The sequence below is a fragment of the Typha latifolia genome, chromosome 11 (genome assembly GCF_019914945.1).
Source record: "Typha latifolia isolate L0001 chromosome 11, TyphaL0001v2, whole genome shotgun sequence".
In the NCBI taxonomy this organism is placed as follows: Eukaryota; Viridiplantae; Streptophyta; class Magnoliopsida; order Poales; family Typhaceae; genus Typha; species Typha latifolia.
In genome coordinates, this window is record NC_133096.1 from 5,188,320 (window position 1) to 5,200,430 (window position 12,111).

The 12,111-nt window shown below is 36.7% G+C and overlaps 1 protein-coding gene across 2 annotated transcripts in view; it reads left to right on the forward strand.

Annotated features, from left to right (window-relative positions):
- Positions 1-11,696, forward strand: part of LOC140798247 (coilin-like) — a 28,806-nt gene extending 17,110 nt beyond the window's left edge. For both annotated transcript variants that reach the window (XM_073152042.1, XM_073152043.1), the window contains exons 8-13: positions 92-150; positions 10,057-10,251; positions 10,557-10,628; positions 10,741-10,890; positions 10,996-11,203; positions 11,337-11,696. In XM_073152042.1, coding sequence (XP_073008143.1) covers positions 92-150; positions 10,057-10,251; positions 10,557-10,628; positions 10,741-10,890; positions 10,996-11,203; positions 11,337-11,548 — 896 coding nt within the window. In that variant the 3' untranslated portion in view covers positions 11,549-11,696. The remainder of the gene's footprint in view (positions 1-91; positions 151-10,056; positions 10,252-10,556; positions 10,629-10,740; positions 10,891-10,995; positions 11,204-11,336) is intronic.
- The last annotated feature ends 415 nt before the right edge of the window (positions 11,697-12,111 follow it).

Below are 12,111 nucleotides of genomic sequence, written 5' to 3' on the forward strand. Positions count from 1 at the left end.
TCATTAATGATACCTACAATTTTGCCTCATTTATGTTTTGTCATAGTTACAAGACATATTCAAGCTACTGATAAAAAGTACTTACTGACAGATGAAGAACAGAGCAATTTGCAATCAACTGGGTCAATGGGGCATGAAGATAGAACAATGGTAAGATCCATTCTCACGCTGATTATATTCCATATAGGCTTTTCTGTTGTCCATTGATTCATATGTACCCTGGAGCTTTTAAAATTATTGTTCTTCATTATGGACTTACACTTTAATGGTTGTTCTACATGATATTTGGCCATCATTGGTGTCGGAATGTGAAAGATATGATACCCATAGTAAATGCAAAATTGGGGCTTCAGTTTGCTGATATGGGTGTTCGTTTTTAGGATTAGATACTTAAAATAAAAGGGAGTATTGGTAGTAGGGTTTGAGAGATTTAAAAAGGTTCTATATCCAACAAACCATGTTTTTTCATAATTTAGAAGATACCTTCCATAATGTTAAGAAAAGAATTTTTGCTGCTATCACATTGTTTGTGAAGTCCTCTGATGATGGGCTCCATTGTTCTTTTGTCAAGCCATTTAGCCTTTGAGAGCTTCAGTCTATAAGCATGCATATGGTTACATGCAATGTGTTAGAAGGCATCTGCAGTATGCAGGCACATACAAGGGCGCCTATGCAGTCTAGCATTTTTAATATATAAAAATTAAAAATAATTATATATAATATATAATAGATACTAATATATTATATGTAAAATTTTTAATAGTCCACTGACCACAAATGAGAGTGAGTGAGAAAGCAAGATGAGAGATTGAGAGGGACACAGTGGCTGCTGATGAGGGTGGCAAGAGAGAGTGAGAGTGAGAGAAGAGAGAGAGGTACAAAGGAGAGAGTTGCTTGCTAGCCACCGTCGAGAGAGGAGAGAGCTCGAGAGAGAAGAAGATGAATTTTTTTATCTTTTAACTAACTGCTATTGTGCACGATCCACTTGCTCGCCATGCCCGCCATGCCCGCCAAACTCAGCCTGTCAAAATCGCATATGCTGTTGATCACATAAAATAGGTTGCATGCCCTATTTGCGGGGCAATGCACCGGCTAAGGTGACCGCTATGAACGTTTTTAAAAACAATGGAGACATGCAATACAAAAGGTCATAAGAGGAAAAATCAATATTGTGAAAAGCACCTCAGTATGTAGGTGGCCACCTCATGACATAGGTGGTATATGTCCGCATAAACAAGTGCCTATGCAGTCTAGCAATTAGAAATATTAAAATTTAATATATGTTAGATATAATAGAAAATCTATATTTGATATAAACCAATATGTGTAACTATACTCTATCTTATATACACACAAATAACTGAATAAGTGAATAACACTACCAAACCTCATGTCTGAAAACTTATATTTACAATAAAACCATGAGCAAGAGGAGAAATTTGGGCATAATTAGGGACTTGGCACTTGTCACGACCCAAAATAGGAATCATGACCGGCCATGCATCTCAATATGCTTGAGATGCACGAAGCCTTATTAATACTTGTCACGACCCAAAATAGGAATCATGACCGGCCATGCATCTCAATATGCTTGAGATGCACGAAGTCTTATTAATACTCTCTACGTGTACGATGGCAAAATAAATAAATAAATCAGAATGTGCTATATTAAATTTTATAACTAATTGCAATAAAAATATAAAAACAATGTTAATGTTTTTGAGTCTCTAAACTAAATAAATAAAATGTCTAATCTAAAGCATAAAATCAAAAGAGCGGAAAGGTAAATAGGTGAATCCTAAGTGGAGGTGGAGTCCGGGTACATCTCGCTCAGTCGCCCCGCTGACTATTACCTGAAATAAATAAACAAATACAAAAAACAAAAGAACCCGTGAGCCAACAACTATAGCTCAGTGAGTGGAATCCATTCACTAACCTAATAAATTTTAATTCATATTAATGCTGAATAAATTAAACTAAAAGCAACAATATCCATCACAATATGCAATAGGCATGCTCTCTGAATAATAACAATGATAACAATAGAGAGAGATGTTACTACTTGTAACCTTGCACGTTTTCAACATATTAACATCTTTTGATATTTATACTGTCATATGTCTCAATGGGTCTAAACCCTGTGGATCCACATCAACTAGAAGTCACCTCGAGATGACGCTCGGGACTTTTCTTCATAGCTGATCCGGTTAGGGTCATCAAAGGGTATCACCCTGTGATCAACATAGTGTCTTTTCCTCTAACCGTTGAGAGAAGTTAGAGTCACCTAGGAAATTTTCTCATTCATCCTAGGACTGTTCTCTAACCCCGCCAGAGTCACCTAAGAAAGTCACCGCAGTGATCTAATTTAGGACTTTCTCCTAGACTTCCAGATAGACTTGAGTCACCAAGGAAAATCGTAAACAATTTATACCGAGACTGTTCTCTAAGTCGTATCAATACTAGTCTCATTTTTCTTTTCACAAATTTCAATATTTGTACGAAGTATGGTGATGCACTGAATATAATAATTAAATGCACACAGGAAAATAAAACAATTAAATTTTCGCACGTACGGATGAAATAAATAAATTTGCACATAGAAATTACAACAATTTAATTTTTACATATAAGGGTGAAATAAATAATTTGCACACAGAAAATTTACATGGTCTGACAAAAATACGAAATACAATAAAATAAATACGTGAGTGAACCCACTCACTTGAGTCTAGGCAAGACAACCGAAACCTTAAATCTCTAGCTCACGTACTAAAATTCACCACCTTAAATAATAAATAATATTCAAATTTTTAATTTGAATAATAACAATATTTTTAAAATTTAAAAACCAAAAATAACTAAAATGGGTTTAAAAATTTCCCATTGGATTGGGCTGGGCTGCTGGCCCGGCCCAATCCAAAAGACATCAACTAAATCGGATTGGGCCGAAGCCCAGCCGAATTAATTGAATTAGGCTCGAGCTAACTCGCAGCCCACCAACTTAAGTGGTTCGGTTCGGGTTTGTGGATCCGAAATCCAAACCCGAACTGAACCCGACTTAAAAGGAAAAGGTGATTGGCTCGGGTTTCACCCGAGCCCAGCCAACCCTTTTCTTCCCCCCTCGTGACCGACGCGAGAAGATGATTGAGGGAGAGGGTGACCGCCGGCGACCCCTTCACGACCACCTTCAACCTCTCCTCTCCCTCTCACCCTTCCTCTGTCGTCCTCACGAGGTGGAGGAGGACTCATCACCGACGGCCGACGCGGAATCCAACGCCGATCAGAGCCACAAGGGCCTCGTAGAAGACATCTCCGACACCAGGCTCGGAGCACGGAGCCTCCGGTGACGATGCGGTTGCGACTCGAAGCCGCCGGCCGGCCAGATTTGCTGACAAGGCCGAATTCCGCAAATTAGGTATTTCGGATTTACCTATTTAATTTTAAATTAAACTAGAAGGATGAGAGAGGGCTCACCGGGGAGGAGTGTGGTGGTTCCAATTTCCTCCGGCGACGCTCCGGCTGGCCGATTCCACGGCGATGACTCCGACGGTGAGGAAGAAGCGAAAGAAAGGAGGAAGGAGAGAGAGAAGAGGGCTGGGGGTTGAAGAGAGAGAGGATTAGGGCTAATTTATAGATTAGAAGATGATTAAATCTAATCCGATTCGGATTAGATGAAATCCCCCCTTATCAGCCTCGACGCGTGCTGGAGAGGGAGATGGGAGGGGCTGCACGTGCAGGGCACGTGCACCCTTCTCTCTCAACCCCTTTTTTTATTTTTTTATTTTTTTTTATTCTGGTTTTGACAGCACTCCTCTATAAAACACTATTGTAGTTGGAGCCTATTAGGACAAGAAGTTGCCTGTGAACCATTAGAATGCTTGGCCTGCCTATAGACCTCCAAATGCAGACTAGGCGGTCCGACCCGCCTATGCGGGCGCTAAATAGTGACTAGGCAGCTCATCTGCATAGGCCCAACCGCTTTCCAAAACAGTGGAAAAAATAAGCATACAATATGTAAAGATTATGTAGCGTTTATATATTTACTCTCTATATACATCTCTCCATATATATGCATATATGTATATATAAAAGAGCACTTATGCATTTACTTGTATTTTTCTTTTATATAGAAATTATTACTACACGTAATGTTGTCTAACCAGGCACATCAACTTATTCATCAATAAATCTCATGAAATGATAACATGGCTCTCTTTCAAAGTCTTAGATCATCTAGGGAAGTGTTGGTTGGCTGAGCATCAACATGATATGTACCAATCAACTTTTTTTGTGTGGTTGCCACTGATTGGCATTGGAGACTGGGAATATCGAGCTGTTCATGTACTGGTTTCAATAATTTACTGGCATGACCAAATGTTGGTCTAAACACCCAATGTGGCAATCCATATCCATGAAAATAGATTTAGATGCTTAGTGAACCTATATGAATGAGTGATTTAATTCATATAGAAGGAAAGACCATAACTAACATGGCGGAATTAGTAAGGAAAGATATAATGTTGTTGAATTTCACACAAATTGTTGCAATGAATAGAGATGAATGAAGTTAAAAGAACTGGACTTTCAAAGTATGTAAAATGGTAGTTTAGAAGTAGCCAAGTCCTATCTCCATTATCATTTTTATATGAAAACCATTTGCCTAAAGTTAGTATGAGATAGTCTTTAAGTATCCAATAACTCAATAGTGAGTACTCAATACTAATACAGCTAGAGTATGGAAGTACTCATTCCTTCTAGGCATCATTTCGATGGTAAGGCTTTCCATTCTTAAACCTGTAGCCACAGGTTTGAAATCTTCAAGCAGTCCTTTCACCATTATATAGGTGTGTGCACATTTTGCCTTATGTTGCCTTCGTTAAGTGCCACATTCTAGAGTGGCTTAGTCTCGTGACAAAAATTTCTCTTGTTGTGTAAAAAATACTGCTAGGAAGGGGAAGGTGCCGGAGAATCCGTACCATGTAAAATGGTGAAATGGTTCTCTCTTTTTGTACTTCGAATTTACAGGCTAGTAGCATCAAATGCACTTAAGTCCATGATCATGAATGAGTCCTGTATACTAATTAATGAAACTTTAATCTCTTAATCGTTCACTAGGTTTGTTCTTTGAACTTCTACGGAGTGACTTGATGTGTTGCTTATTGATGTTGGGGTGATCTTGGTCCATGTTTAAGTACTTCCCTTTAGTATAGTTTCTGTTAAGCAAATTAATTAAGATGCATTGATGCTTCATATGCAATGCACATAATTGAACTAGACACCATAATATTCCTGCAATAAACTGGATGCATTTGTATTTTATTTGGGTAAACTGAAAGTTTGGTTCTCTTTATAACTGTATAATGTACAATTAAGATTGTTGTCATAATCATGCAGCTTACATTAGGTTGAAACTCGCGGAGTCAGTTCTATGATGAACCTAAATGTTTTTACTATTAATTCTCAACCTCAAAATTTAAGTTAGAAAGGGACATTCCTTATTAGTCATCACCTCTTAAACATTCTCATTACAATATTTGCAATTAATGTGTAATATCTTAAATGCATATTATATTTTTAAAACATACAAAATATGAATATAGGGAGAGAAACTTGAGAGTTAAGTATCTCTGTCATTTGTGAGTTGTGACTAAGGTTCCCAGTATCGGGATCGGGATCGGTATCGGCCGTCCAGAAAAACGATACGTATCGGCTGTTCGCATCGGATTGGACTATTTTTTAAATATATAAAATTCTAAATATTATTTAAAAATACAGAAAAATGTAGAAAAATTTAGAAAAAATGACAAAAAATAAGAAAACAAAAATTACTCACAATTTAAAACTTTGATGAATACCGAGCTGGTTCTCGTAAATTTCTATAGTTTTCATCATCATAATCACCATAAGTTTGTAAATATTGATGTTTGAGACCTGATGCTCCAAAAAGTGATTCCATTATACTAGTCATATTGTATGGATCTTGTTGTGTGACTTGCGTTTGAAAAGGATAATAACCAACATTTGGATCTTGTGCCTGAGAATACTAAGGATACTGAAGATAATAACTAGCATATGGATCTTGTGATGTAAACATCCACATAATATCATCCTTGTAGCGCATGATGTTCTCCAAGCCTAAAAAGTGAGTGGCAAATCTATTGACCCCGGGTCTGATGATCTCCCTACCGCTAGTCATCTGCCTGAGTAAATTAAGAACCCAACCATAGTTATATATAAAATTTGTTAACCTTTGACCTTCACATATGACCATGTTAATTTCAGGCTCTTTTGCAATATCCTCTAACATCAGATCAATACAATGTGCAGCACATGGCGTCCAATATAAATGAGGTCTTTTAATCATCAGTAAATTTTCAGCAGCTTTATAATTTGCCCCATTATCAGTAACCACTTGGACTACTCTTTTTTTACCGATTTCTTGTACCACCTTATCCATCAACTGTCAAATATAATCTGCATTTTTAAAATGAGCAGTAGCATCCACAGACTTCAAAAATATTGTCCCCATGCCAAATTATACTAAGAAATTAATTATATTTCTTCTGTTTTGTGTAGTCCACCCATCACACATCAGTGTATAACCAAATTTATCCCAATACCGTTTAAATGTCTCAATATAAATATGAAGTTTATCTACCTCTGAGTCAGGATATTTAGTAGCAATATCATTTGAACTAGGAATGGGAACACCATGCCCTACTAATTGTATAGTATCCACCATAGTGTGATAGTAAGGGCTATCAGCTACATTGAAAGGAATATAGTTGTAGAAGAAAAATTTAGAGATAGCACTACCAATGTGTTTCTTTGCATCTTTAATTCCTTTGAGAGCTGTCTTGATGGAAGTCTGTGTACGACCCCTTTTTTCTGAAGATATGTATTCATTGGTCCAATATTTTCAAACTCTGCTGTAATATTAAGAATCCTATGGGTAGAACTGCTGTCCCCATATGCTCTCTCTCCTCGTATATTAACTGATCTAGATCTCTGAAAGTTACTACCAATGCTTCTTCTCATCTCTTCCTCTTCTCTATACATATTTCTGCTCTCTTTCATTGTCCTCCTCATCTGTCTTTTCTCATCCTTCTCACTTTGCTCACTGCTATTATCATCAATGTGTACAGGATTATACATCAATTCTTTACGAATCATTGACTCTCTTTGTTGTTCAGATTGTTTATCCTTCTTTTTGCCAATTAAATGAGTCAACATCTACTTTCTAACTTCCAAAGACACTTGAGTGCAAGTTGCTACATTTCCTTGTCTTCCAGCTAAATGTTCTTTCAAACGGCTAACACCACCACTCATTTTCTTTCCACACCAGTTACATTTAACGCATTTTTTATCTTGCCCAATAGTGCTGCAATGTTGCCACCCAATGTCAGTATCATATGGCTTCTCTTTTGGAGCCATTAATATTTTAACTCTGCAACTAAAAAATATAAACAAAAATCAAAATAAAATATAAAATAATTTAAAATTTATGAGGTATAACTGCATAAGCAGCATCAGGTGCTGTTGCAGTAGAGAAGCTGCTGCAGCTACCACTTTGCTTCTGCTGCTGTGCTGAGAAGCAACAACAGCAGCAATGCAGTAGCACCTGCAGCAGCACCTGCTGCACAGTGAAAAATAAATTGAAAAAAAACTTACCCAAGGTCGTCAGAGATCAAGGTCGTCAAATCTTCGTCGGAGAACGTCGCTGGAGGTCGAGGTCACCGGAGAAGCGGAGATCTACTCACTACTCAGTCACTGGTGAGAAAGAGAGTAAGAGATCCGTGAGAAAGAGAGAAAGAAAGAAAATAGAGAAAGAGAGGAAAAAAGAAGAGAGAGAGAGAGAGAAAAGGGAGAGAGGCAGGTGGGGGTGAGGACATTAATTATTGATGTCCCCTAGGTCGGATCCGACCCGTTCCCACCCGTTTCGATTGGGATCGGCCGGAACGGCTGATCCCGACCGAAACAGATTGGGTTTCGGCCGAAATTGCCGAAACTGATCCCGATCGAAATGGATCGGGTTTCGGCTGAAATTGCCGAAACCGCAGCCGAAACCAGCAAACCGACTGATATCGGCTGGGATCGGCCAAAACTGGGAACCTTGGTTGTGACATGCTGATACAGATTCGGTGCTGCACTGGTGATCTCTATGATAACTGAATGCCAAGAGAAAATCATTAAGAATACTGTGTTGTCACGTGAGTGCGTGGGAGAGGGTTAGAATTTCTAGATTAGGAATTTAGTGAAAGGTTGGCTAAAAATTAATAAAAAGTCAACTTCCTCAAAAAAAAATTATGTCAAAAAGCTAAAAAGTATAGAAAAAATTGGCAATTGGTGACTAATGTAAGGGAAAATCATCATACTTGACCTTACAATATTCATCTTCCATGAAGTCCCATATTTTGAGATCCGCAAAATAGATATTTCCTCTTTTCTAAAGTTCAAAATTGGAAAGTCATGCAAAAGTTCAGGAAAATTTCTGAAATTTCATGACATATTGAATTGAAGGTAATGTAGGTCTGTCCATAAATTATGACTGCAAAATTAGTAAAATCCAAGTTTAGGAAAAAAAATGTGCATTGGTGAAAAGATAAGGTTGCACGGATTTTCGTAAATAATTTATCTCAAATGAATCACTCCAAATTCCAACATATATTGGTAAACTATAGTTTAGAATTGCAATTAAATAATAGTAGAAGAAGCAATTATGAGTGATAAAATTTGAGTAGTAATATGATTGTGCAACAAAATCTTAGTCTAAGAATCTTATTCTGAACTTCATATTTAACCTCTTTTATCAAATTATTGTTGAAATAAACCCATGCTGCAGTACTAGATGAACTGACACCACTCTGACATTGTGGATGTGCCAGAACACAATAATCTTTTGCTGAAATTACAAATTGATTGGCTCACATCACTGACAATGAAGCTCCATTTGAATATGCCTTGATTGCCAAAAATAAGATCTTTAGTATCTTAAGCTCCATCCATCCCAGAATTTCTTTTATACTCTCAACCAGTATTTTCTTGAAGCTAGAAGTACTTTCTGAATACATGACTTGATCTCGAAGTTTAGTCTAGTTGTCTGTTTCCTTGTGTTGCAGTATACCCGAATTGCAATGGTTGCAATGTGCTTAAGTAAACATAAGTCCAAGAGTGGAAGTCTAGAAGCATGTCTTAAATTGCACAAATCTTAGAGAACAATCTTTTAAGTCAAGTTGTCAAAAGCAGGAACGACAACATGTGAACTTAGAAGTTAGAAGATATGCAAGGTCATGAAAATTACTAGTTAGGTATGATAATCATTTAGGTCCAGGATGGCATATTTAGCACTTGACTGCCAGGATTGAACTGAAGCCAAATAGGAGGAAATATACTAAAATTACTACAATGTTCTTAAGACAATTTACCTGGCAACCATTAGATTTATATAGACTCTTAAGAATCTTTCTATTTTCATTCAGGTTCCCTTTCTTGGAAAGATTCCTATTTTCATCCTTTTTGAGACAAGGATGCTCAATGATCAATAAGTTTTAAAACAGATGAGGTTAAGATGAACAAGAGATAAGCCTGTCTTTAAATTGATTGATTTTATTTTTATTTTTTTTGGAATTCATCAACTTTTATTAGGAGCACTTTTATTTTGTTACTAGATCAATACTTCAAGGTTTATAAGTGAATGAGCCTAATATGAACATTTGATACATGTTGGTTCCTTGTACTAGTGAAATTTGGATAATATAAAATGGGCTACTGTAGGAAACAAGTCATTAGTTAAACCCTTTTTGCTGTGTTCTCAGGATGATTCATCTAATGCTTATTCATGTCATTGATTGCATTAAGTCCATATTCCTTCTAGACTGAGAACAAAGCTTCAATATGCGTTAATAAAGATTGTGCAATTAGTGAAACCTTGTGTTGAGATGTCTTTATGCTAAGCTCTTGTCATATGCTCACTGAACTTTTGGTTTTAGATAATTTATGACTACCTATATATAAGTGCCCCCATGAATGATACATATTATTATTTATGCTCTCCAGGAAACATTGAAGTGGAATGGAATAACCAGCAAGAAGAAAGGACAGAAGTGGGGCAGGGAGAAGGCCATGAGGGGGAGCAATGATGATAAAGCTTTTGATGAGTGGGCCATTGAAAAGATTGTTGGTGAAGAAGGACAACCAGTACATGATCATTTAGATTTTGAGAGCCTTTCTCCTTTAGTGCGCCAACCCAAGGTTTGCTCTTTATTATTTTACTTATAGCTTTGCTGTTAAAATGATGAGTCTTTTTTTCTTTATTATGTTTCTGATGCTCTAGTGCAAAGAGTGATTGTTATTTTTGAATCCGCATTATGTCTTCTTTTTACTTTGCCTGCATTTGTGTTCTTTTGCACCATTATATCAGGTAAAGAATAGCATGCGCGCTTCTGAAATGTTCTACATATGGCTGGCAGGCCTTATGGCTTGTGGTGTGAGATGTCATGTAGTTTTGTTTTCTTGCTACTGAGAAATACGATATAATAAGATTCTATCGATTGTAGGAAGGTGATGTGATTGTGTACCGTTTGGTGGAGTTATCATCAACATGGTGTCCTGAGCTTTCTCCAAAACGAGTATGATTCTTTTGATCTCCAGTCAATGTGAAATTTTATAGACATATATTTGATTAATGGTGATACATTAATGGATTTAGTGATTCTCTATTTTGACATCTTTGTTGTTTAGGTTGGAAAAGTTTCATCATATGACAATGTGTCGATGAGAATCATTCTGGTACCTGTTCCAGAGTACCCAATTTTTTTGGAAGGAAAGGAAAGTACAGAGATCACAGAGCAAATTGAAATGTCAGTTTACAATGAGGATGGCTCTTTAGAGGTATATCAGAAATATCATGTGTTCTGTTATTTTATTGTCATTTACATGATTTTCCACATTATCTTTAAAGGAACTTGACAATAACAGTCAATATTTGTCAATCAGATAGAATACTCATCTCTTGTCGATGTTCAACTGCTGAAGGATGCGAACTTGGAGTCTCTGACTACAAGTTCTCATTGTAGTGAAAGAAACAAGGAAGCAGCACCACTGAATAATGGGGAAGTGGCCTTGGGTAAACGTAGCTCAAAAGATAACCCAAAAGTGGCTTTCTCTGAAAACAATACTATAGATTCAGCTTCTGTCTCTACAGGTATGCATTGAATGAGAAAGAAAGTTCAGACTGGCTTATTTATGTGTATATACAATTATTTGCAAGAATTGGTTATATTACCTTAAAATTTCTGCATATGTAGAATTGACAAGCTTCATGTATGAACTTCTAGGAAACAAGTCAAATATTGGTTGGGAGCAGATTTATCAAGCTTTAAATGAGAAAAAGTCTGAACTCCAGGAAAATGGTTGTAGTCAGAGCCCAATTAAGAAGAGCATTACAACTACCTCGTGGTCCTATAGAGCACTAAGAGGTAGTGCTATAGGGCCCACTTTGGCTCTCTTAAGAGGAAAAAATGTTGAAAATGGCCAAGATTCCAGTTAAATGTTCTGTAAATCTTGTATCAACATCCGTGTTATTCTCCCCCATTCAGCTTTCAGTTAATAGTGGAGGCATGCTATCTTTGGTTGCTGGTAGCATTTTTCCGTGTAGTACAATATAATTTTGATATTATATATTTGATGTTGGCAAATGTTTAGAAATCCATAGGTTTTGACAGCACAGGATGCAATACATTTTGTGCAGGGGACTGTCTCACTCTCTAACAACCATCTGTTTTTATGATTGTGGCAATAACCATTTTGTCGACTCTTAACAGAAGCTAGTGCTGCATATGAACGGGTCAGTGGACAATGTCAATGAATTCTGGCAAAATTTCATTGTATTTTTGTTTTTTTTAAAACTCTTATCTATTATATTCGAGCTAATGGAATGATGCTCAGAGTTTATTTTGGATGAGTATACTCAGGTTTAAATTCCAACAATACTGATTAATTAAGACACCATTAAGTTTCCGCTTCTTTTAAAAATAAATTTTCACTTCTCTTAAAGAAACATGCGTTGCTTTGCAAGTAAAATCGCTGTGTTTCCAGCCAATACTTTCTCTC